General features: G+C 60.2%; 1 protein-coding gene across 1 annotated transcript in view; it reads right to left on the reverse strand.

Annotated features, from left to right (window-relative positions):
• Positions 1-342: 342 nt before the first annotated feature.
• NAV1 (neuron navigator 1) overlaps positions 343-23,864 on the reverse strand; it is a 73,452-nt gene continuing 49,930 nt past the window's right edge. Inside the window, exons 7-33 of the mRNA XM_079327094.1 lie at positions 15,751-15,889; positions 15,243-15,540; positions 14,190-14,883; positions 13,630-14,091; positions 13,397-13,438; positions 13,093-13,241; positions 12,318-12,488; positions 11,738-11,790; positions 11,554-11,577; positions 11,388-11,465; positions 11,128-11,211; positions 10,900-11,011; positions 10,183-10,304; positions 8,210-8,406; positions 7,962-8,124; positions 7,649-7,823; positions 7,339-7,436; positions 7,120-7,215; positions 6,809-6,968; positions 6,475-6,710; positions 6,221-6,375; positions 5,965-6,036; positions 5,504-5,700; positions 4,916-5,034; positions 4,488-4,682; positions 1,059-3,933; positions 343-1,000 (exon numbers count right to left, since the gene is read on the reverse strand). Of these exons, the coding sequence (XP_079183220.1) occupies positions 3,838-3,933; positions 4,488-4,682; positions 4,916-5,034; positions 5,504-5,700; positions 5,965-6,036; positions 6,221-6,375; positions 6,475-6,710; positions 6,809-6,968; positions 7,120-7,215; positions 7,339-7,436; positions 7,649-7,823; positions 7,962-8,124; positions 8,210-8,406; positions 10,183-10,304; positions 10,900-11,011; positions 11,128-11,211; positions 11,388-11,465; positions 11,554-11,577; positions 11,738-11,790; positions 12,318-12,488; positions 13,093-13,241; positions 13,397-13,438; positions 13,630-14,091; positions 14,190-14,883; positions 15,243-15,540; positions 15,751-15,889 (4,387 nt within the window). The 3' untranslated portion in view covers positions 343-1,000; positions 1,059-3,837. The remainder of the gene's footprint in view (positions 1,001-1,058; positions 3,934-4,487; positions 4,683-4,915; positions 5,035-5,503; positions 5,701-5,964; positions 6,037-6,220; positions 6,376-6,474; positions 6,711-6,808; positions 6,969-7,119; positions 7,216-7,338; positions 7,437-7,648; positions 7,824-7,961; positions 8,125-8,209; positions 8,407-10,182; positions 10,305-10,899; positions 11,012-11,127; positions 11,212-11,387; positions 11,466-11,553; positions 11,578-11,737; positions 11,791-12,317; positions 12,489-13,092; positions 13,242-13,396; positions 13,439-13,629; positions 14,092-14,189; positions 14,884-15,242; positions 15,541-15,750; positions 15,890-23,864) is intronic.

The following is a 23,864-nucleotide window of genomic DNA, read 5'->3' on the forward strand; positions in this document are numbered from 1 at the left end:
AACTCAGCCCTTACAGTGCCTAAAAGGGCTCCAGGAGAGCTGGAGAGGGACTTTGGACAAGGGGGAATGGCTTCAAACTGCCCGAGGGCAGCGTTAGATGGGATAATAGGAAGGAATTCTTGGCTGTGAGGGTGGGGAGGCCCTGGCACAGGCTGCCCCATCCCTGGAAATGTTCATGGCCAGGGGCTTGGAGCAACCAGGGCTAGTGCAAGGTGCCCCCTCCACTGAGATGAGCTTAAGGTCCCTTCCATCCAAACCATCACATGACTCTATAATGTATACAACCACCCCTCCTCTGCCACACAGGAACAGAGCCACAGACACAGGACCAGGAGCCAGCAGTACAGGAGATCACTTTATTGAATCCAATGGTGTTAGACAGACGACTGAGAAGAGACGTGCCAGTTGGTGCGGGCAGTGTGGGCAGCAGGAGCTGACTTGGTGCAGGGCTGGATTTGTTTCTGTCTTTTCAGAATATCCTCAAGCCTTTTCCTGGCTTCCTTTTATGCTTCTTTTAAAATTTCTTTGAAGTAAAAACCAACTAATCGTGGAAAGAGTCCAGATGGTGTTTGTTTGTTCCCTATGATTGTTCCCGCAGCTATGTACAACGTGGGGCTGGGTCTCAACATCAGGTATAAAATGGAGCGAGTTTACAAACATGGAGGGTGCAAGGAAAAAGCAAAAACAGACAGGCAAGAGCAGTAGAAATCTGGACCAAAATCTTAAAGAGAAATTTAAAAAGTGCTATAAAACCCCTTGGCAGGAATACCATGCAGTTAAGAAACACAAAACCCAGTCCATTACACAGATAATCTAGAACAGGAATTTGTCCATTTAATCTTTTATTTAATTAAAAAAAGGTTGTTTGTGTTTAATAGAAAAAAGCTAAAATTGTAAGGTTCAGGCCACCAGGCAGCAGCAGCTCAAGGGGGCAGGAGAGTAAGGTGCTGCCATTGCACACCTCCAGCCCCTCAGGGGGACTCCCAGGGACCATGGGCACCTTTGGGAGCAACTGGCACCTCTGGAAGTGGCAGCTATCCTCGTGGGGTGATGGGCACCTTTGGGGTTAGCAGGCACCTTTGAAGACAACAGGCACCTTTGGAGCTGTAAGGGGGAGGAGTTTAGAGCAATCCCTGGACCCCTTCCCTGGGGACAGAGGGGCTCAGCTCACAGCCAGGGCTTGGCCCCTGACAGCTGCCAGCCTTGGGAACATGAGGTACTTGGTGTAAGCCAGGAGGAATCCACCAGGACCAGCCCCCTCCGGCCAGGAAACCCCAGCCAAGGCCCTCAAACATGCCAATCCCAGGGCCCACCTGCTGGCATGGCCCTTCTCCTTCCCTCAGAGATTCCTCCTGGATCACACCCCCACCTGCTGCTCCCCTCCAGCTGCCAGGGCCGAGGTGATGGGATGAGGGGCAGCCCCAGTCTGGGGAGGAACGGGGCAAACCTGCAGGACACAGGCCAGGGGATGCTCAGCAGTGGGGGACAGCTACAGTTTGGTCCAGGTTTGGGTGGCTCCTTGGAGATGTCAGAAAGGAAAGCTGAGGCAAGGCTGCCCCTCCTCCCATGGACTCCTGAGGGCACAGGCAGCCCCAAAGGTGCATCAGTCCCTTCCCACCCTGGGCACCAGAGTCCCAAGGAGGGTGAGAGGGGATGGAGGGGACAACTGGGTCCCCACTGCCAACCTCGAGTGGCTGCTGGGCTGGAGTCTCATACAATCAGAAAAGAAGTCAGCACAGCACAGTCATCACAGAGTACAAAAAAAACCCAAAACCAGGGACAAGGCGCAGGGCCGGCCCCCCCAAGCCACACGGGGCCTTCCACGACGGATCTATGTACAACGAGTCCTCGACGGCAGCAACGCAAGAGAAGGCGAACAGAAAGCCCCAACGCCCAAGCCAGCAGGGGGAGGAGACGCCGGAGATGCCCGCGGGAGGGGCCGGGCGGCTCTGGCAGCAGCAGGAGGCTGGGACAGGCTGAGAACAGGAGAAGTGAGCACCATGGGGCGGCGGGGCGGGACACACCCGCCACCAGCACCGAGGGCAGAGCTGGCAGCAGCCCCCGAGGGACTGAGGGACGTGCCCGATCCAGAGGGTGGGAGGTGTCCCCGAAGGCCACACCAGCACAGGGGGTGAGGCTGCCCAGTCCCCAGCCTGGCAGACTGGGGACAGGGTGAGCTCAGTAGATCCGGCCCTGGGTCACCTCTCCTCATATGTCTCTCCAGGGCCCCGATGAGTGTGGGGGCTGAGCTGGAGGGCAGCAGGGAGGAGGGGACTCCTAAAGCCCAGGTGAGCACAGGATGGGGTGGGGACCTGCAGGGCACCCTGCAGCCATGGCAGGGGACAGGCCAGCAAGGGTGCTGCAGGCAGCAGTCCCAGCTTGGACAGTGCCAGCCCCTTCATTCCATCCCAGGCAAGCTGACTTTGGGGACAGAGGACACTGGAGCTGGAACAGGCTGTGACAGCACTATCCCAAGCTCTTGTGCCCCCTTCCCACACAGCCAGGGATTAAGGCACCATGGCAGCACTGGGGCTGACCCTCTCCATGGAGTCTGGCCTTTTGACAACATGGGATAAGGCCAGGAGGACACATGGCAACCCCAGGTGCCCCCAAAGCACCAACACAGACCCTGCCAGGCTGCAGGAAGGCACGGGGCCAGGGGGAGCAGGCTGCAAGGGGAGAAACCCCAAGCTCATCGACCTGCAGCCTCAGGCCTGGCAGCACCAAGGGGATGGGAGGCTGGCTGGGCCCCCCTCCACCAAGGGGACAGGGATGGCATCCAGCTGCCCAGGGATGGGGCAGCAGCAGACTCCCCATACCCCAGCACCTCAGGGAGGGGATGCCCTGTGGCATCCCAGCCTGGTGGGAGACAGCATCTGGATGCCCTGTGTGTTTGAGGAGGAGGGAGCTGCCATGTAAGGGGCTGCTCTCGGAGCCTCCTGCTGCCACCTGCCTCCACACTGGCCTCCAAGTCCCACCTCAGCAACCTGTGCAGCCCCAGGAGGTGGGTTCAGGGACTGGAGATCATCCAGTAAGCACCAGTTTTATGACAGAGGTGGTGTGAGTGGTGAAACCAACAGCTGCAAAAGAAACTAAAGGGCAAGGGCACTGCTGCCAGGGAAGCAGTAGGCACCAGACCACAGGCTCCAGGCCAGGAGAGCAAAGAACCAGAACAAAAAAAGGGACCAAAGCAAAGTCTGGACTCGGCCAAAGGAAAAGGGGAGGAAGGGGACAAAATAAAATAACCAAATCAGGGTTTTGGGGCTGTCCTGGTCACAGCAGCTGCCATGAACGAGGAACAGGGAATGCAGAGAGAGCAGTGACAGCCATGCTCCCCTTGGCTGGCACGGGGTGGGAGCTCCACAGTGGAGGCTCTAGTGGCTTTGCCTGGTGGGCACAGAGGGAGCCAGAGCCTCCTGTGCCCATCCCTCATCCTGCAGCCCCAGTTCCTCCTGTGTCCCCAGCTGCGGCCCAGGTGGCTCCCACGGGGTCCCTGCCCCACGCAGGGGCCTTCCTGCAGCTCCCAGGAGCTCTCAGGTGCTCCCTGAGCACCCTGGGGGCTCAGCCTCGGCAGTCACCTTAGTCCCAAAGCCCAAGAGTTTGCGATAGAGACAGAAAAAACCAAGAAGAGAAACCAGGATTCTCCTACCCCCAGGGATGGGAGGAGAGATAGAACCTCGTGCTCTTTCACAGATGAGCCGAGTTTCCACCAGGACATCCCAGAGCCCTGCTCTTCTCCTCTCCGCTTGCTCGCCAGCCCCACGCTCCTGGATGCCAAAGGAAAAGGAGAGCAGCCCACCAGCAGCTCCCCTCCACCTGGGCTGGCACATCCAGGCCTCACAGAGTCGACTGCAGGTCGGGGTCCACCATGGTCTCACGGTCTGGAGACTCAATGTAGTTGGCAGCTTCCTGGAGCTTGAGCAGCATCGCCATCTGTGGGGACAGGAGCGTGCCAGGAGCCCAAGGCAGACAGGAGGCCTGCATCTGACTGCAGAGGCCACTTGCCCCTCCTTGCCCTCCCACAGCAGCCTTGCTGGGAAGCTCCTTAGAGGCTAAAGAAAATCCCAGAGATGCTGCAAAATCCCTCCCTTGCACCAGGACCCAGCCTCGGGCACAGCTGGAATGCTCAAAACTAAGTGTGCCAAAGCAGCATCAGCTGGAATCACCTGTGGCAGCTGATCAGTTAACAGGTGAATCCAGGTGACACATCAGGACATGAAAGAGCACATGTGTGCCTGTCTGTGGCACCTGCATGTGGACATGACACCTCATGGAGTGTCATCTCATGTCCTTTCACTAGCACATCCCCCTGTGTCCTGGAGTGCAGCCCACCTGCCAGTGCCACCACCCTGCACCTGCAGCTCCTGCCAGGAGCACAGAGTGTTTCTGCATCCCCCAGGCTTTTTAAATCAAGAATTAACTAGGAAAGGGAAGCTCTGCCCTGCTGTGCCCCCAAGCTCCTCCCACCCTCCTGCTGGCCAGCGTACCAGGGGGTCCGAGTCCAGGGAGCTGGGCGTGGTGTCCTTGGTGCGCTCCTCGGGGGGGGACACGGCGCTCTGGGGCCCGATGCTGGGCGGGGGCAGGTGGTAGAGCTTGGACTGGTCCTGCTGTGCTGACGGCCAGGGCAGGGTGTCCCGCACCCACTCCACGGGGTCCTCCCAGGCCGCCTTCTGCCCATGGACCTGCGGCAGGGAGCAAGTGGCAGCCACCTCCTGTACATGCCAGAGCCAGCAACGTGGCACCCTGAACCCCCAGGACAGTGCTATGTCCCACAACAGCCACAGGGCACAGGGACTGACAGAGATGTGACCTGCACCCACAATCGCAGTGCCTCCACTCTCCCCCAGTCCACGATAGCTGTATCAGTGTGTCCCCATACTGGTTTGCATTTCCATGTGCCAGCAGCACTCACTACCTTAAGCCCATCTTTTGCTCCCTCCTGCAGGTAAGGGATGATGGAGTTGTTCCACAGGTCGATGAACCAGGTCCGGAAATCCTCAATTCCAATAGGGCAGGACAGAAAGAAGCAGGGGCCTGTGGGGGGAAGGCAGACAGTGGAAATGGGAGCTGGGTCCCCCTCTCCAATCACTGGGCCCGAGGCTCACAGCACTGAGGTGGGCACATCTGGCTAGCAGGGTTCCCTTGGGAACAGGCACCATCTGCCTGCATAGAGGGCAGACAGCATCTCACAGGTAAGGAAAGAGGCTGCCAAGTTCAATCTCTGCCCTAAAAGCATGGGGGAAAACACAGCTCCTCCATGCCCAGGGAAGGGTGCTGGGAGGACTGGCAGCCTTGGCTGACAGCCCTAGTGACAGCTCCCAGAGGAATAAAGACAACGCAGGGAAGAGCAATGCTTGTGTCCATCACCCACCAGCTGTGGTTTGTGGCACTGGGAGACAAAGGCAATATGTCAGCCCCCTGAGATCCTCTGGGAGGGTTTGGTTCCAGTCCCCAGGGCTCCCTGCAGCCCAGGGCAGGGGAGGAAGGCAACACAAGGCCGTACCGATGAGGAAGTCGGATGTGCTGTGCTTTTCCAGAAAGGTGTGCAAATGGTACCAGAGCTTGGGCACCCAGTCCAGCACCCGCAGCAGCTCCTCCTTGTTGGCATTGATGTCCGTGTCCGACTCCAGCAGCTTCCGCCGCAGGTAGCGCACCAGAAAGCCATTAGCTGGCTCCACGTTGTTGGAGAAGGTCAGCATCCTGGGGAAGGACTCTGGTGGTCAGGGCTGGGTCACCACACAAGCTGCCCTGTTCCCCAACACTCTTGGGGTCCCTCCTTGCATGCCCACCCTGCATTTGCCTGAGGCTAGGGAATATCAGGTCATTTTGGGATGGCAGGGACAGCCTTGGGGCTCAGTCCTAATCAGGGTCCCCAGTCATAGGATGCAACCACAGAAGAACCCAGGGCCAAGTGATTGCTTCTGTCCCCCACAAGGATGATTCCCAGGGATGTACAATTCCTACCTGAAGCTCAGATGGAGGCCGTGGTTTGGGGTCATCTTCACAGGCTGGTTGGTAGTGCCAATGATATAGGGGCTGAGTGAGTGACACAGACAAGATACATGAGAAAAAGCCACTGAGCCCTCCCTGCCCAAGGCAGAGCTGACCTGGGCACAGCAGACATGTGGCCTCATCCCACAGCCCAGTGACCTCGGTGGGAGCAGTGGGGAGCATGTGTGTGCCACGGGGCTGTGCTGGAGGGGTGCAGAGGGGCTCTCACCATTTGTGGTACTTGCAGGTGAGCGCGCCGTTGACGAGCTCGCTGATGGAGCCCGCCTCGCTGAGGTCGTCCAGGAGGATCACCAGCGGCACGTCCGCCGTGCCCGTCTCCCGGTCGATCTGGTTGGCCAGGTTGGACAGGTACAGCTGTAGATCCTGCAACAAACAGGCCGGGTATCACGTGTGGGGCCATGACACGACAGCCACGGGGACCATGGCACCAGTGCCCACAGGGACACTGCTGTGTGCTCTCACCTTGCAGGACTGCTGGTGCATGTTGAAGGTGCTGACGATGCCCTCGGTGACATCCCGGCCCGAGCGCTCCACCAGGTACTCAGCCAGGCGGTTGGTCAGGTAGGTCTTGCCGGTGCCACTGGGCCCCGAGAGGATGAGGCGGCGGTGCTTCAGCAGGAGGCTGATGTAGTGCTGCATCATGGGCTTGGGGATGAGCGTCTCGAACACCAGGCTGTCCACGCACTTCTCTTTCAAGCCTGTGGGCAAGGGAGGGCTGAGGGTCCCACTCACAGCCTGCAATACCCTGAGACAGCAGGGACATGGCACAGCCATGGAGCCCCTCTGCCACACTGACCTTTGAGTGTCACCACGATGCTGGTCAGGCCCCTGCGGCACAGTGGCAGCTCCGGTGGCTCCGTGTCCAGCACCCGCTTGATGTGGCTGATGCTGTAGCCATAGACTGACTCAGTGCTGAGCCCCAGCGTCGATGCAGGATCCATCTTGGTGATATAATCCTACAAGGAGAAAGACAGGGCTGTCAGTGCCCCTGAGGACTAGTAGAGAGCAGCCCCAAGAGTGCTGGGGTGGACCTGGGCCAGGGAATAGCAGGCCTGGTGGAGCAGAGACAAAGGATGGCTTTCTAGAGAGTGTTCTTCATGCTCCTACCTTGAAGACTTGGCAGACAGCTTCATCCAGCATCTTCCAGTCTACCTTCCCGCTCACTTTGGTCCAGCCCAAGAAAAACTCCTGCTGCTTGAGGTCCTAGGAACCAAGGCAGAAGCGTGCAGTGTTGCAGCACCATATCCAGCCCCAGGAGGCATCTTTTGCCTCTTTGTTAGGGCCATGACATGGTGAGAGGTCAGCTCCCCAGCAGCCCCCACTCACCCCCTTGATGATGTGCTGTGGCGGCATGCGCACCACAATGCGCAGTGTCAGCTCGTCCTTCTGTGTGCCAGTGCTGACAGCGTCCATGGGGGACATGTCTGGGGATGGAGCAGTGAGGCTGTGCTGGCCAGAGCCCAGCCACCAGGCCTGGCTATGCCCAGCCACAGGCAAACCCTGCTGTGGATGGCAGCGGCACCAGCAGCACAACAGATTCTCTGCTCACTCCAGGGAAGCAGCAGCATATTGCCAGTACACACACTCCTCCCTACCCCAACCCTTCCCCATCTGCCAGCAGCTCTATCACCCCTACCTGCATCTCCCAGGCTGGGGCTGAAGGCGTGGCCAAGGGTGAGACCCAAGGAGCGTCGTGGTGAAGAGGAGGCCGATGTGCTCGTGATATGGCTGGGAACAGAACCTGGCACTGCTGAGGGCCCTGGGGCCACCTTGAGACGGTCATTCTCGGCCTTTAGGAGATCCACCTCCAGCTGGGGCAGAACAAAGTAGAGCACAGGGTAAGGAGCTGTATGCCAGCAGCACCCTGGGGTGCAGCACAGTGGTGAGGATGCATGGACTGGGGGCACTCTGGTACTGAGAGCAGCCAAGCTGCTGGCAGGGGTCCCTACCTGCATGTTGTGCATTGTCTCCCGCAGCTGCTCCAGCTGGTGAGCTGAGTTGAGTGCCTCCAGGCGGATGTCTGTCAGCTTCATCTCCTTCTCCCACAGCTCTGACCGCAGCTCTGACACCTCCTTCTTCTCAGGCTCGCCCTCGCTGTGGGCCTGGAAGAGCCTGGGCCAAGGGAGAGAGCAGGTTTCATACGTGTCTCTGGCAGCAGCCTGCAGCCCCTGCCACGGGCCCTCCCAGCCCCACGTACTCAGTTGTGTCGATGCCCACGGAGGAGGATGTGGAGGATTTGATGGAGGGTGAGGCAGTCTCTGTGGAGCCATGCTGCAGCTTGGGGGAGGAGGGGGCGGATGAGTCTGGCGTGGCGATCTCCTCAATGTCCGAGTAGGATGAGGCTGATTTGGGGCCCTTCTTGATGCTGAAGGCCTTATTAAAGGAGCTGCGTAGCTACAGGAGAGGGAAATGTTCTTGTTAGAGACAGTTTGAAGTGCAGCCTCGCAAGCAGAGACCTGGCCTAGTCCTGCCCTGTCTGTCCAGGACCTACAGAGAGTTTGAGCCAGTACAACCACACCCATCACAGAGACAGCACCACCACCATGCTGGGGAAGGCTGCAGTCTAACCCAGCTCTGCTGGCACAGTGAATGGATGGGGTGCACAGCCCTTTGGACAACACTCACCCCAGCTCAGACGGCACCAGAGCCCCAGAAAGTGGGACCCATGTCCTGGTCAGGATGTCTTCCAGCCCTACTGCCCACCAGCACCTACACCAGGCTATTCAGACATGGCACCAGCACCCTGGTCCATGAGGAAGGGCCAATCCATCCCCACATTCAACCCACCACAGCCATTTCAACAAGAGGCATTTATTTACAGAGATGTCCCTTGCTCCAGCCACTGCAGAGCCAGGGTCCTGCCCCACACCTCCCTCTGCCCGGGATCCTGCCAGGAGCACAGAAAGGCAGCCAGCCCTCCACAGAGCATGTTGGTGTCTCATCTGAGCATGCAGCATGCACACAGCACACACAGAGCAACACGTGGGTGAGCAGTGGGCTGGGGCCAGGGAGGGGGATGGACACTGCAGGGACCAAACTGGACCCAAACCAGGTCCCTCCAACTGGTGGGAGAGCAACAGGATGGGCACTCTGGGCTCACAACATGCCAGGGCCTGCTCCAAGGGAAGGTGGGAGAAAGAAGGGAAGGAGAACATGAGGATCTGTCCCAGTCCCCACAGGTACCAGTAGACTGCCCTTGGGTGTTTCAAAAAGCAGCAGCATTGCATTTCAGTGAAAACAAAGTAGGTATCCAGCTCTGCTAATGGTGGAAGCAGGGAAGCACTGAGACCTATGTGGGTGCTGACAGGGACAAAGCCACTTGAGATCACATCAGACAGCCCTGGAGAGGCAGAGATGGGTGGTGCACCCCAGTGCCCTCAGTGACACTGGTAGTGCTGCACAGAGGTCCCCATCCCAAAACATCCAGTTACAGGAAGTCAGGAGAGTACCTGCCTTCCTAGGCAAGAAGGGGACTGTTCCCACCCATGGGATAGGTCCCATCTGAGCCTTTCCTGCTGTCTCTGGCAGTTCAATCCCCTTCTTGTGGGTGCATATGTTAACATCAAAGGAAGCAGCCAAGGTGGGCACAGCCTGGCTGGGGACCCAGGATGGCCTGTGCTGGGATTAGTGCCAGTGGGATGGATGGGATGGGGAGTGTATGAGCACTGTCCCATGAAATGAAGCAAGGGCCCTGGCTGGGCACAGCATGTAGTGGATTGGACAGCATGGGACTTACCTCGTACACCTGGAAAAAAAGGGTTGAGGTCAGCATAGGGGGAGAGAAACAAAACAAAGCAAGACTTAATCACACATCCAGCTCACAGCTGCCTGGTGCAGGGAAGGGGCTGCCCGGCCAAGGCGTTGGCCCTCCACACTGTCAGAGCCTGCGTGTGCAGGGGGAAACATGGGGGAATAGACAAGGAAGCAGGCATGCAGGGGCAGGGCTGGGAAACCCCTGAAATGGCTGGAGAACTCCCAGCCAACAGCTGAACACACAAATCCATGACAGTTACACTCTCCTCACTACTGCTGTCCCCAGGGAACACGGCGCACCAACACTACAAGGCCAAGGCAGACAGAGAGCAGCTGGTTTGTGGGGCTGACCCTGAGCAGACCCTGACAGTGACTCCCCAAGCCCCACTTCTCCTGCCAGTGCCCCATCCAACCCACCCAGCTCTTCTTCTTCTTCTTCTTGGCATCAGCATCCTTGCTGCTGCCAATGCTGGAGTGGCTGGTGATGCTGTTGAGGCTGGAGATGCTGTCAGAGGAGTTTTGCCGCTTGATGCGCAGCTCTGGGGTCCGCCAGACAAGCAGGAGAGATTGGGAAAGGACAGGTCAGACACTTGCAACTGTCCCAATGCCATAGCATCCTATGGTCCCCCCTCCCTACACTCAATCCCTCCTCCCACTCAACACCTTCTGAGCTCTTGCAGTCACCTTGTAATAATGACATGGGGCTCAGACACACATGGGTGCTGCCAGAGAGATGCTCACAGCACATAGCAACCTGCTGCTGTCCTAGGCCATCTCCATGACAGCCCCTGGCACTCATTTGGGTATTTGGGCTAGAAACAGCACTTATGCGAGCAAAGTCAAGATCAGCAGGCAAAACTGGCTGTTGGCTAAGGGCCTGGCAAGGAGATCTCCCAAAACTGACAACCAACCATTCCCTTACATGCCAGCACTCCCATGGTGACAGTTCTGGCTGTCCTCACAGCTCTGCATCCTGATATGAGATGCTCAAGGATCCCAGGTGGGGAAAAAACTACTGTCCAGGGCACCCTGCCTCCACACGAACTTCCCCCATGAGAGGGTGTGCCCTGGGGCCCTGTGCCAGTCCCAGCATGAGTATACCAGCTCAGGAAGGGCTGCAGCATCATGCCCTACCTTTGGGGGTGACATCAGTGCCATTTAGAGCACCCTGGATCACAGCCTGGGCCTCTGAGTTCTTCTTCTTCAGAAAGTCAATTGTCTCTCGCAGGTCCAGCAGCTCCGTGTCCTGGGGCAGCAGAGTTGGGAGCCATGGAGTGTGTCCCGATGGTGGAGAGCCCACCCCAAGAGCATCCTTGGGGCAATCAGCCCCCAGCCCCACAAGCCCCACTGAGCACCACCCACCTTCTCCTCGGCGGTCTCAGCCAGGTGCCGCAGACGGGAGGTCATGCTCACCAGGCTCTGCTCAAAGGCTGCCACCAGGTTGGCCTGGGAGAAGTGGAGAAACAGGTGAGCCCCCACATTTGAGCAAAAACCCATGGACAGGTGAGCACCCACTGCCAGGTTTGGGATGCAAAAGGCTGAAGGGGATATCAGGGCTTCATGGGCACATCCAGCACCAGCCCCATGCCCTGCATGGAGCGGGGTGCCCCACAGGGACTCACGTTAGCAGACAGCTGGGACGTCAGCGTGGCCACCTTCTCCTGCGAGGACTCCAGCTCACGGCGCAGCTTGCGGATTTGCTATGGGGAGAGGGCACAGAGATGAGAGGGGCCAGGCACTCGCCCTCACTGGGGGCAGGGCAGCCATGAGCAGAGGGGGTGGGCTCACCTCAGACTGCATCTTCTCCTCAGCCTGGCAGCGTGAGAGCAGAGAGGGACAGACAGACAGAGGAGGCAGTCAGGGGGGCAAGCGAGGCACAGCCAGGCTCAGCACCAGGCAGAGGCATGCACAGAGCCCGCCCCAGTCCCACCCGCCCCCCAGTCATGCACACTGCAGCACGGGCGGCTCTTACGGAGGAGTAGGTGGAGGATGCGCTGGAGGCCAGGGACAGCACTGATCCATGAACTGCAACACAGGAAAACCCAACGTTGTCAGGGTGCCCTGGAGAGCAGCACCCAGGGGCTACAGGTCAGGGCACAGCTGGTGACTGGGCTCTCAGAGGTGGAGGGCTCTGAGGGCAAGTACGGGGTGGGATGGCAGCTGCTCAGCACTGCCTGTTTCTCAGTGTGTGCCTGGTGGCCTCCCTGGGCACACAATAGGTAACACCTTCCACCTCCAACCTCCTCTCTGGGCAACCTGGGGACTCTGCTGCCCTCCCTGTCTGCTTGGATTCCCTCCTCCTCAATGTTACAGCACCCTGGGGGCAACCCAAGGACACCGAGTACCCACAGGGGTCAGGACAGACCCAGGGCTGATGCCAGCTGAGGGGTCTCCAACAGACCCCTCAGCGCTGCCATCCCTGCTCTGGTGCCAAGAACAGGACACACATCAACAATGCCATAGCAGCACCAGTAGGAAGGACAAGGATGCAAGGAACCCCACCAACCCTCTGCAGCCTCCTCTGCCTGGGCAGGAATGCTGCACACTCTCACCATCGTCCACAGGGTCCCGGAAAGAGCCTGAGCGGATCATGCCCTTGGGCTTGTCGGCCAGGGAGAGGGTGCTGCCCATCTGGGAGGTGCTGTACAGCTCAAAGGTGGAGTCGTGGGTGGGGATGCTATTGGAGCGGGTGATCCGTGGGGCTGTGGTGGCAGTGGGGCTCACTGCAAGGAGAAAGCAGGGAGGAGGCAGGGTCAGAGTCACGCTGGGAACCTGGCATCAGGATGGGGAAGCAGGACTGGGAGCAATCCACGAGAGCTGTGATGCAGTGAGGAAGCAGGGATTGTGGTCCCAAAGCAGGGAGGGGCCAGGGAAAGCTAAAAGGCAGATTGATGCTGGGGAGACCTGGACACCAGCACCAAGGTAATCACAGGGCTGAAAACAAACCCACTGCCCCAGGGCCCAGTGAATACCACTATGCCACAGCCCAACATCTGCAGGTGCAGGAGTGGAGCCTGCTGCCCCAACCTGTCTGCCTGGACCCCCCCAAACCCTCCAGGAACATGCAGATCCTGGTCAGATCAGGGCAGGGCTTACTCCTTGCCTTGCCAGGCACCCCCAGAGTAGCACCTACGGCCTGAGGCCCAAAGGTGGATAAGATACCCTGAAGCAGAAGTGATGGACACCCCTATTCCAATGAAGCACCCAAAGCACCAGGTGCTGGTGTTGGTGGTGTCAAGGAGACAAGCAGCGCCCAGGGGAGCACCAGCACATAGGCAGGGAGCATGGGGAGCAGGAGGGAAGGGGCTGGCAGCAGAGGGCACTGACCAATGCTGGTGAGCGGGCCCTTCCCCACCAGCGCCATGGGGAGGGCGGGGGGCGAGGGCAGCTCCTGCTGCTCATCCGGCTCGGGCAGCCCGCTGACTGCGTGCGAGTGGCGCCGCTCCTTGGCCTCCTCCTGGGAGTGGAGCTGGTACCTGCGGAGCCGCAGACAGGCACGGTAAGATCAACCAGCACCGTCCAGCTCCTGCCCACCCACTGCAGCCCAGCTTCCCTAGGCTTAGGGGCACTGCCCTGGAAATCCCCACCTTCCCGCCCCAGCACCATCCAAAAGTGATTTGGGCTCTTTTACCTCAACCCCTTCTTGGGCAGCGTGTTCCTGTCGCGGTTGGCACTGGAAGGGAAGGAAAGATCAGTGACATCCCTGCGCAGACTAGGGAAGGAACCATGGGGATTGAGCTGCAGGAACAGGAAATGTAGCAGGAAGAGACTCTGAAGCAGGCAAAGGACATGGCAAGAACAACGGGGAGTGATGTGAGCCCATGAAGGTGCCGCAGCAGCCCACCAACCTCCTACCAGCCATACCTGTCCAGATGTGTGAGCCGGGGGCTCCCAGTCCAGCCCAGCTCTCCTGCCTCTTCTTCTTCCTCTTCCTCCTCTGTGCTGGCAGGGGGTGCAGCAGCAGGGGCGGTGGTGGTGGTGGTGCTGCCCCCTGAATAGGCACTGGGCAGGCTCATGGGCATCTGTAGGGATTCCATGCTGCGGTGAAGGCTGGAGAGCTTAGGATACATCCTGCCCTCCTTGGGGACGCTGAAGCCACCCATGAGCTCCAGGCCCTGGGAGAAGCTGGCCGAGTTGATGTTGAGGATGGGAGCAGGGCTGGGGCTGAAGCAGGGTGCGAGGTGCCCACCAGCGGGGTGCAAGTCCTGGAGCTTGGAAGTATGCGGGGTGTGCAGCTCGTTGGAGGAGGGCAAGTCCAGGCTGTTGGAGTTGACCTTGTCCAAGTTGGCCAGCGAGGGAGGCTTCACATAGGTCTTGGCAGCCGCTCTGGAGGGGGGAAATGGGCAACAGGTGAGACACAGGTGCTGGTGCTGGGCACAGCCGTGCTAGGCACCTGCTGCCCTCGGGAGGGGGAAGGACCATACCTGAGAGGTGTAGGGGGCAGCTCGGCCACCTTGGCTGCTGGCGGGAGGTTGGCCTGGGCTTTTGGGGTGCTCTCAGGTGAGCTGGCACTCTTCAGGGTGCTGCACTCGGAGTCAAGTGCCACCGCCTTGGCCTTGGCCTTCTCCTTCTCACGATCTGTCTGGTTCACAGGGGCTGGTGTGCCACGGCCAGTGCCAACCTTGGATGGCTCCTTGAGCCGCGACACCGAGATGCCACCCGGCTTGGTGCTCAGCATGCTGGGGTCAATGCTGCTGCTGACCGGCCGGGCTGCGCTGCGGCCCCCGGTCACACTCATGGAGCTGGACTTGGCCGGCCGGGGCAGGCTGCGGTACTGGATGTTGGAGCGAGCCCCTGGTGCCAGGAACCCTGGCTCAGGTGCATTGGAAACGTCGAGGCTTGTTTTCCTCCCACTCACTGGCTTAACAGGAATGCCAGAGCTCTTCTGGACCTTGCCGAGCGTGGCCGAGCCCCCAGCCTGCATGACAGTGGCCGTGCCAGTGGCAGGAGCTGGTTTCTTGTAGCCAAAGGAGCTGGAGGATGAGGGGCGTGCAAGCCCTGATGGCGGCTTCTTGGCGTCAGTGGTGCGGTCACGGCCGGCATCGGAGGAGGAGCGCTGCAGGCCCGTGTTCTTCACTGACAGCTTGCTCTTGTCGGTGACTTTGGTCTCTGGCTTGCCTGGTGGCAAGAAGGACAGGTTAGTGCCCTTGGAGGTTTGGGGACCCTTGGAAGTGAAAGAGCCCAAACAGGACAAGAGCATCAGAGATGCAGGGATGTGACAGAGAAGGGATATGCCAGACCCTTGGTGCACTCAACAACACCCCAGCCTGGCGTGTGCTATGGGGCAGGCACACACCCCTAACCTGCCTGCAGCCTGCTTCTCAGCCCTGGCCTCCCTTTCAGCCCACACCCAGCTCCCGGGTCTGAGCACAGCCACAGGCCATCCCATGGCCCACATGATTGGGGAAGGAACACAAAGACACCACCCAACCTTCTCCACATTAAAGGGGCTGGACCCTGCCCAAACTGGTTTTTACCTGCCACTTTGAGGGTGCTCTGGGCCGTGTGGGTGATGGGGGAAGTCACAGCCACTGGAGGAGTCTTGCCCTTCTTGAGGGAGCCTGGGGTGCCCAGGCTGACAGGCTTCTTCAGCTCACCACCCTTGGGCCCCTCCTCGCCGCCCTCCGAGGGCTCCCGCCGCCACTTGGAGGAGCCATGCTCCATCTTGAGGCTGCTGCTATCGTAGTCCAGCTTCTTGGGTGCCTTCTCGTCACCCTCGCCGTACCAGCTCAGGCCACTCTCTGCCAGTGAGCGCTTCTCCGAGTCCGTGCGCAGCTGGGGGCAGAGCAGAGTCAGGGGCACTCCTGGCACCCACCCCAAACCCATCCCCAGAGAACATCAGCTTGCTGGGAGAAGGACACGGCAGACACCTTGTGCCGTTCTTGTTTCCTCACACTGGCACCCTCTGTGCCCTCCTTCCCACCGAGGGGGTGGCAGGAAAGCTGGGACAGGTCTGGAAAGGGTTCGGGCGCCAGTGGCACCTACCGCTATGGCCGAGTTCCTGCGCGAGGCGGTGGGGGTGGAGGGCAGGGAGTTGAGTGAGGAGCTGGCATTGAACTCCTCCGAGCTGAGGTTGTCGGAGGCATCGCTGAGGCCACTGCTGATGGAGCTGCTCTCATCCCAGCTGTGAGGGAGAGACAGCATCAGACCCCTGCTCAGCCCAGTGGGTCCCACCACCCACAGGATCTCCCTGTTCCAGGGGCTGCCAGGCCAAAAACCAGCTCCTGGTAGTGCCCCTGGCAGGAGCATGGCATGCAGGGCCCATGGCTGGCTCTCGCCCAGCCTGGCATGGGCTCATGTTGCTCTGGCACACAAACCTCAGTGATTCTGCTTCTTCCTCACTAAGGCTCTGTGGAGCCTTGGTGGGGATGGAGGGATGTCTGCAGCTCAGAGAAGCCAGCACCCACTCCACAAGGCTGGCAGCATCACAGCAGGCAACAAGCCTCTGGCAACCTGCTCTGACACTGGAGGCAGGTCAGGATTGTCAGAAACTTCATCAGGATTGTCAGGACTGCTGGAATAAACAAACCAACCACCCCAGATCACACCTTCCTGGGGTGATCCCCATCCACTGCACCCTACTGCCCTTCTCCAGCCCTCAGCAGCCAGAGGGAGCAAGTATGGGATCTGCTGCTGTATGGGGGTGACTGCTTTATGCCAGGGCTCAGCCAAGTGTGCAGAAGCCCATTTGCAGGGTCATCAGTCAGCACCACACTGGGGCAGCAGCTGCGTGGGTGCCCCAAGGGCACGGCTGGTTCCACAGGACAGGGCTGTGCCCATGGAAATGTGGCACAGACAGGCATGGAGCACCTTCCAGCAGAATGAGCACAGCACCTTTCAGGTCAGTGGCTGAGTAGGTCAGTGAGACCTCGCAGCCTTCAAGGGCCTGTGAGAGGCTGGTGGAGACAACACTGGAACAGCCTACTCAGAGAAGCTGTGGCTGCCCCATCACTGAAATGTTCAAGGTAGGGTTGGATGGGGGTCAGAGCAACCTGGTCTAGTGAAAGGTGCCCCTGGCCAATTGGTGCCCCTTCCAATCATGCCATGATTCTGTGACAAGCTGTGGCATAGGAGTCGGGAGCAGCACTGGGAGCTGCAGCCAGCCCCATCCCTGCGAGAGATGCCTGCTTCTCTACACTGGGGCCACAGAAGTACAAGTGAAGCCCAGCAAACACCAGAGCCCCAACAGCAGTGGCACAGCAAAAGCAACAGCCACCACCATCCCTGTCTGAAGTGCAAAGCTCAAAAGGAGCAACAAAGGCAGCTCCAACATCACAAAACCTGCACTGTGTGTCCTGCTCTTTCCATCAAGGAGTTCACCAGAGACTGGTGAGAGCCAGAATGGACACAGCCCCCTGTGCCCCCACAGCAGCTTCTGGAATAGAGCCAGCAGGTGTTGTGGTCCAGGAAGAGATTTCAATATGATCATGCACTCAGGATGTACTGCTGAGCTCCTCAGAACCAAGCCATGTCTCACCATCAGTCCCTATGCCTAGTGTGAGCTCCCACCTCTGAGCCTGCAGCAAAGCTCCTCTCCCAGCCTGGCATCACCTGGCAGCGGGCAGTGCCAGGAGTCAGGCCAGGCTTTGTAGGGCTGGGTCCTATGGCGACATGGCTGGGGCCACATGTGGTGCTGGGTGTCTGAGTCTGGCTTTTGGGACCAGGCAGGGAAATCCCAAACACTCTCCCAGCCATGTATGTGACACCCCCAGTGCCCCAGGCATCCAGAGAGCCATACAGAGAAAGGGGCACAGGGTCAGAGGTTAGGGCAAGGCAAGAGGTGACTCAAAATCGTCCTCAACAGCCCTGTGCTAAGAAAGGACAACATGGAAGGTCACATTCCTAAAATCACTAAAACCATGAGATGAGGCTGAGGAGCCAGCTGCGCATTGTGAGGGTGTCTCTGACTCTCTTACAGGGCACACAGCTGGTGTACTGAGGGATCCCCCAAACTGGTACGTGCATGCCATAGGCAGCACTGCAAGGAACGCCTCAACCACAGCACCACTGGCCCCTCAACAAGCTCAAACTTCTGGAGATGACCGAGCCCTGGTATCTTGAGTGCCCCCCTGAACCTGCAAACGGGGGACAGCCATGTCAGAGTGTCACTCCGGGGCAAAACTGACCCACTGCTTTGTGCTCCATCCCCTCCATCTTACCCAGAGCCATTCCTAGCTCCCGCATACGGCCCCGCACCGAACCCACCGCGAGCAGTCCCGCGGCAGCTCCCGGGAACGGGGATGCTCAAGGGCAGCGTGTCCGTCCTGCCGCGCTCCGCGGCGCCGGCGGGCGCTCGGGACGGTCCGGCACGGCCTCGGGGATGAGCAGGCCGGCCCCAGCCCCGGAGCGGGGAGGCGGCTGCACCGGCAGGGAGCGGGGAATGGACCCGGACCGCGGCGCGGGGATGCTGCGCTCCGCCCCGGCCGCGCCCCGACTCGGAGCCCCGCGGTGGCTCGGCAGCCCCGGGTCAGACCCGACGTGCGGGAGCACCGGAGCCCCGGGAGCCCCGCGGAGCCCCGGCCCGGCCGTACTGCAGGTGCGGGGCGGGGGCCGGGACGGAGGACGGGAAGGCCTGCGGGAGCCGCCCCGATGCCCGGGTGCCGCGGTGCCGGGCGCGGCCGCGCTGCCCCGACCCCCCTCTCATCCCCCCCCAACCCCGCAGCGCGGCCAAGACAAAGCACCGCCCGCGGAGCGGCCCCGGGGCGCGGGGCTTTGTCTGCCGGGGCTGCGCTCCGGCCGCGCCCCCGCCGATGCCGCCGCGGTGCCCGTGCCCTGCCCGTGCCGTACCTGCTGGCGAGGCGCGGGGCGCGGCGCGGCCTCCCCGCCCGCAGCATCGTGCTGCCCGCGGCGCTGCGCGGCCCCGCCGGGCGGCGAGAGGGGCGGGGGGCGGCGGGACCGCCCCGCTGCCCGCGCCTTAAAGCGACAGATGCACCGGACCCCCTCCGCCGTCCTGCGGCCCCGCCCCGTCCCCGCCGGGACGGGCCCGCGGGACCCAGCTCCAAACCCCGCGGCCCCGACCGCTGGCCCTGCGGTCCCCCAGCGTCCCCCCGGATGCCCGCAGAGCTCCCAGAGCACGACTCACAGCCCCAAACACAGCACCAATGACCCCCAGTCCACCCCACGACGTGATACTGGAGGTCATTTCTCAGCACTGAGCCTGCACCCAGTGCCCCCAAACCGCCTTGTTCTTCCTCCCCAAAGGAATCGCTTCCCCGATGTGGATCCCACTTCGGGGTGCCGGGACAGCTGCTCCCACCAATGCCGGCGCTTATCCCCAGAAAGGACACCCATGCATGCCCCACTCTGCCTTTCATTGACCAAATTTTCTTCATTTTTTTTCTCTCTCTCTCACATCACAGCAAGAGCTATATTGTAAGGTAGGGTCGTCACCGGGATGGTAACACCAGAGACAATTTCGCCAGCGTGGCCACAGAGGGCAGAGAGAGTTAACTGCAGCCTTGGCAAGATAGACCAGACCCAGCAGGCTGGGAAGTAAGTAATTCCTTCCTTGAAGCAACAGCGGCGACGCCTCTTGGCTCCTTCCCCATTGCCCCATCACTCACCACACAGGGCTTGCCCAGCATGGCACGGCAGGACATGGTACCTGACCACCCCTGTCCCCAGCATCAGCTGGTGCCCACACCCCCCAAGCCCTGGCACCAAGGGGTGTGGCAGCACAGCCCCTCCAGCGCTGCATCTCTCTGGTCCCTGTGGCCGGCACGATGCCGGATGCTGTCCCTTCCCTCCTCTCCTGGCTGGCTGCCCCAGCCCCGCCACGGCCGGCTCAGGCAGTGCTCAGAGCAGCTTCTGCCGGGCCCAAAGCTGGGCACCCCGGGTGTAGGGGAGCCAGCCCAGCACTGCAGCCCTTTAGAGAGGCTGCTCTGACCCCACCAGAGCCATGGGCCTGGTGTGAGGTGACAGCAGAGCCACTGCTGATCAAAGCAGACCCTTGGGCACCAGCACAGGCACTGAGCCCTGTACAGAGCACATTACCCTCAGCAGAGGCTGCTGCTGGAGCTGGATGGTTTTGAACTCTCGCTGCTTCACCTGTCTCACACAGCACAGACACCTGCCCATGTAGCACTCAGGCCCACTGGCACCAGCCAGGGCTCCCAACACTCGTGTCCCTGCCAGGCTGATCCAGCCAGATCCCCACTGCCAGCCTGAAGCCCAGCCTGGATGGAAGCAAGTCCTGGTCTGCCTGGCCCCCTTCCTCCTGTAGCAGGGGAGGAAATCCAGGGCATGCACCCCACATCAGCAGATCACTGGCATTGAGGGGGCTCTGTGGCACTGGTGCTCCCAGCCCCAGCCTCCTGCTGTGACTTGAGATGGAAGCAGTGATGAAAGCACAGGCACAGCTGAGGCTCTTCGCATCCTCCTCCTCCCCTCCACTTAATGAGGCAGAAAAAACAATTAGCTTCATAAATCCCATTGAGGGGGCTGCCCACGGATGTGGGCAGGGCGGGGCTCTGCATCCCCCTCACATCCACATCAAGAACCAGGCCATACCAACACTCCCCCACTTCCCTGATCCCTCTGCACCCTTCAGGGCCCCTCCCAGATCCCCAGGTACCCCCTCAGAGAACTCCAGCCCCTACAGAGAGTCAGGCTGTCTCCTGCTTGGATTTGGGGTATTGTGATCTGGCACCTTTCTCCGAAGTTGCACTCAAAGGAACAGAGGTTTGCAGAGATCTGCAGATGGGGAAACTGAGGTAGGGAAGGGGGATCTGACTTGCCTGAGCTCACCCAGCAGAAGAGGATCAACATCACATCCCGCAGTTGATTCAGGACCCTATTCCCCAGGCAGCACTGCCTCTGGTCTCTGGCTTCCAGGTCCTTGAGGGGTGCAGAGGACTCTGTCAGAGGACCCCTGAGTGTGCATGGTCCCTGCAAAAGGGGACCTGAGCCCAGGCTATGCCTCCACCCCATCCCTGCGCCATCAACCACAGTAATTGTGGGGTCTGACTTCCCTGCAGCAGCAAGACCGAGGCCATGGGGGGCCAGCAAGCACTCACTGCCTGCTGCAGTGGCATCAACCATGGACACAACCACACTCAGCTCTGGTCACCCCTCTGCCCCACCCCCAAGTGGTGGAAACCCCAGAGGAAAGGTGTCCCAGCTCGGGGATCTCCGCTGGCAGTTCCAGTGACACGTGGAGCCTCACCCGGGCAGCCGCAACACGGAGCTGCAGAGACCACGTGCAGTGTTCAGAGAGTCCCAGGGCAGTGCCTGGGTGGGGAGGGACATGATTCAGCCTGCTTGTGAAATTCCTATTTTTCTGTTGTCTGGACAAGCCAGTGACCTCAGACACCTCAGTTCACAGTGGCCAGGCCCCTCCACAGGCAGCAGAGCGGCATACAAGGCCAGGTCTTGCAGTCCCCAGGTGGCATGCAGAGAGGCAGGTGGTTTTGGGGGTCAGATTCTCCTCAGCAGCTTTCCCCAGGGCACACGGCTATGTGAGGTCCAACCCTGTGCTTGGCTCTGCCACATCAACAGCCTCATCAACAAGCCACAGGGGCCAGCAGCTTCCCTCACTCTGGGAATGCAATGACCTCCCAGTACCCCGTACCCCCACAGCCTCACAAGCCAGGATTCCCTTCCCAAAACATGCCTCGTGCAGCTGCTGCCACATCCCCAGAAGCCTGGGATCAGCACTGGGGGCCTCAACCCAAATCCCAAAGGACAAAATTGCTAGAAAGCAGTGCACAGGAAGGCACTTCAGTGTTGTTGATGACCAACAGGGTCCTGGGGCCCCCTTCTGGGAGCATCCCCTGTACCCAGCTGGAGTGAGGAACTCACCAAGCCCAGCAAACAGCGTAGCCCAACAAATATTTATACAACACTGCTCCCTGGCCAGCCAGGCCAGCATCCCACACACACGCCAGGCCACGTGCAGGGCCACAGCCATGCCCCATGGGATGTCCCTGATGAGGAATTACTTCATGGGCTCGCTGGGACAGGGCACGGGGTCATCCTGTATTAGCCAAAGTGGAGCAAGGGGCGTTGGAGGGAAGGAGCAAGCTCCAGCCCCAGTCCTGCTCGCAGCAGGAGGAAGGCGGCTGCTCCCCTGCTGCTCCGGGGAGCTGAGCCAAACATCTGCTCCCGCCCACGGGCTGTGCAGAGCCCCAGAGCTGCCAGAGCCAGAGCCAGGCCAGCCTGAGCCAGCGGGTGTCAGCTCCGGAGCGCCCCTCCCAGGGGGATGCTGCTGGGGGGACCACAGGCTCTGCATGGCTTGGCTGCCAGCAGCACCACCACAGAGACCAGGGACAGTGCCTGCGGTGTGCCATGGGCTAGACACATGTGCCCTGTGCTCCCAGCTCCAAAAGCTGCTGCACCAGCTCCACTCCATGCCCATGAGCAGAGTCAGGGCAGTGCCCAGCTCACAAGGGTGTAGATGCTGCCACTGCTGTGGTGGGATGCAATGCTGCCTCCCTTTCTACCTCCAGACAAATAAGATGCAAAAGGACATTCTGAAATCACAGCAGTCCCAGGGTTGAACAAAGATTCCCCCAGGGCTCTGGAAGCCCCAAGGCAGATGCAGAGCCCCAGGGACTGGCTCCAGAGCCATCCCCCCACACCACAGCCCTGCAGCACACACAGACCATCACTGCCCCTGCAGCCACAGCAGCAAAAGGTGCTGACTCAGCAGCCAGTCCCACTAGCTCTCTCTGCACCCCATGAGCTCCCAACTGCAGCAAAGCCTTGCAGCATCCCACTCACTCCTACTGTGACCCAACTGGCCCTAGGGAACATCCAGGGACTAAGCCACTACTCAGGACACACCACACCAGGTCAGGTTCTGGGCACACACAGCACAGGGGGAGACACCAACATGCGACCACATTGTGCTGGCACTGCTCAGACATGCAGGACATGGACAGAACACAACCAGGCCAAAACTGGCTTGCACATCCTGCTCCATGCTGCTAACCACTGTCTGGTTCATGTGCAGGTCTGCACATGAAGGCACCCAAGCTGTGGCTGTGCAGACAGAGATGTCCCTGAGGAAGTTCCCAGTGGAGTGACCTTGGTAGGGACTGGCATCAGGGCAGGGAACAGCAAGTACCAACTGAATGGTGGCGAGTGGGAACCAGAGTTGTCCAATGAAGGGAATGAATATGTTTTAATGTTGGAGGAATAGCCTCCAAGTAGTAGCCAAGACTACTTGCTATCTTCACCCATAGCCTGCCCAGGCCCCAAGGACAGGCGGAACAGGGCAGGAGAGCAGCAGCATCCCATCCAACCCTTCAGTCACCCCTGACATGTCCTGGGATTTGCTTCCTGTGCCAGGCTCCTGTCCTGATACATACAGTGCACAAGGAGGATATGGTAATATTGAGAACAAAAGGTACGTGCTGCCAAACAGAGGGCCAAAGCCAGAACTTTCCAGACCCTGAAACCAGCTGCAGGCAGAGAGAAGTAGCAAGTGCCATGGATGCAGGCTGATGGGTGCAGGCACAGCTGTGTGAGGAGCCAAGATGCTGGTACACTTGCTAACACAGAAATGCTGCTGGGGTCTTGGGTGTCTCCAGCTGATCCCTGCTCAGACCTGACCAACCCACTCCCTCTCTGAGCTGAACCTCAAATCCCCCACAGCCTCCAGCTGGGCTCACCCCAAACTCCACCCAGCTGAACCCACCTCAATCCTTGTGTGCAGTCCCCTTGCCCCAGCCGTGTCTCACTCACCTCAGCCCTCGCTCCTTCCATTCTGCCTCCCCGCCGAACCACTGCGATGCCGGGCTGCCTCCCCCAGCCCCCCAGCAGGGCTGTGTCACCGTGCCTTCTGAGCCCTGCCTCCCCCAGTCCCCCAGCAGGGCTGTGTCACCGTGTCCTCTGAGCCCTGCCTCCCCCAGCCCCCCAGCAGGGCTGTGTCACCGTGCCCTCTGAGCTGTCTCTGACACTGCCCTGCATGCGGGGACACTGCCCCGGGCTGGGGCTGGGGCTGCCGGCCCCATCTGCAGCAGCAGCTCCTGCCCGGTGCATTAGCAGCACCGGGAGATGGGGCCTGGGGCGGTGCTGCCTTTCTAGGTCAGAGCCAGCGAGGAGGCTGCATGGGGGGCTGTGCTGGGTGAGGGGCTGTGCTGCCTGAGTGGGGTCTG

The sequence above is a fragment of the Erithacus rubecula genome (genome assembly GCF_903797595.1).
Source record: "Erithacus rubecula genome assembly, chromosome: 26".
In the NCBI taxonomy this organism is placed as follows: Eukaryota; Metazoa; Chordata; class Aves; order Passeriformes; family Muscicapidae; genus Erithacus; species Erithacus rubecula.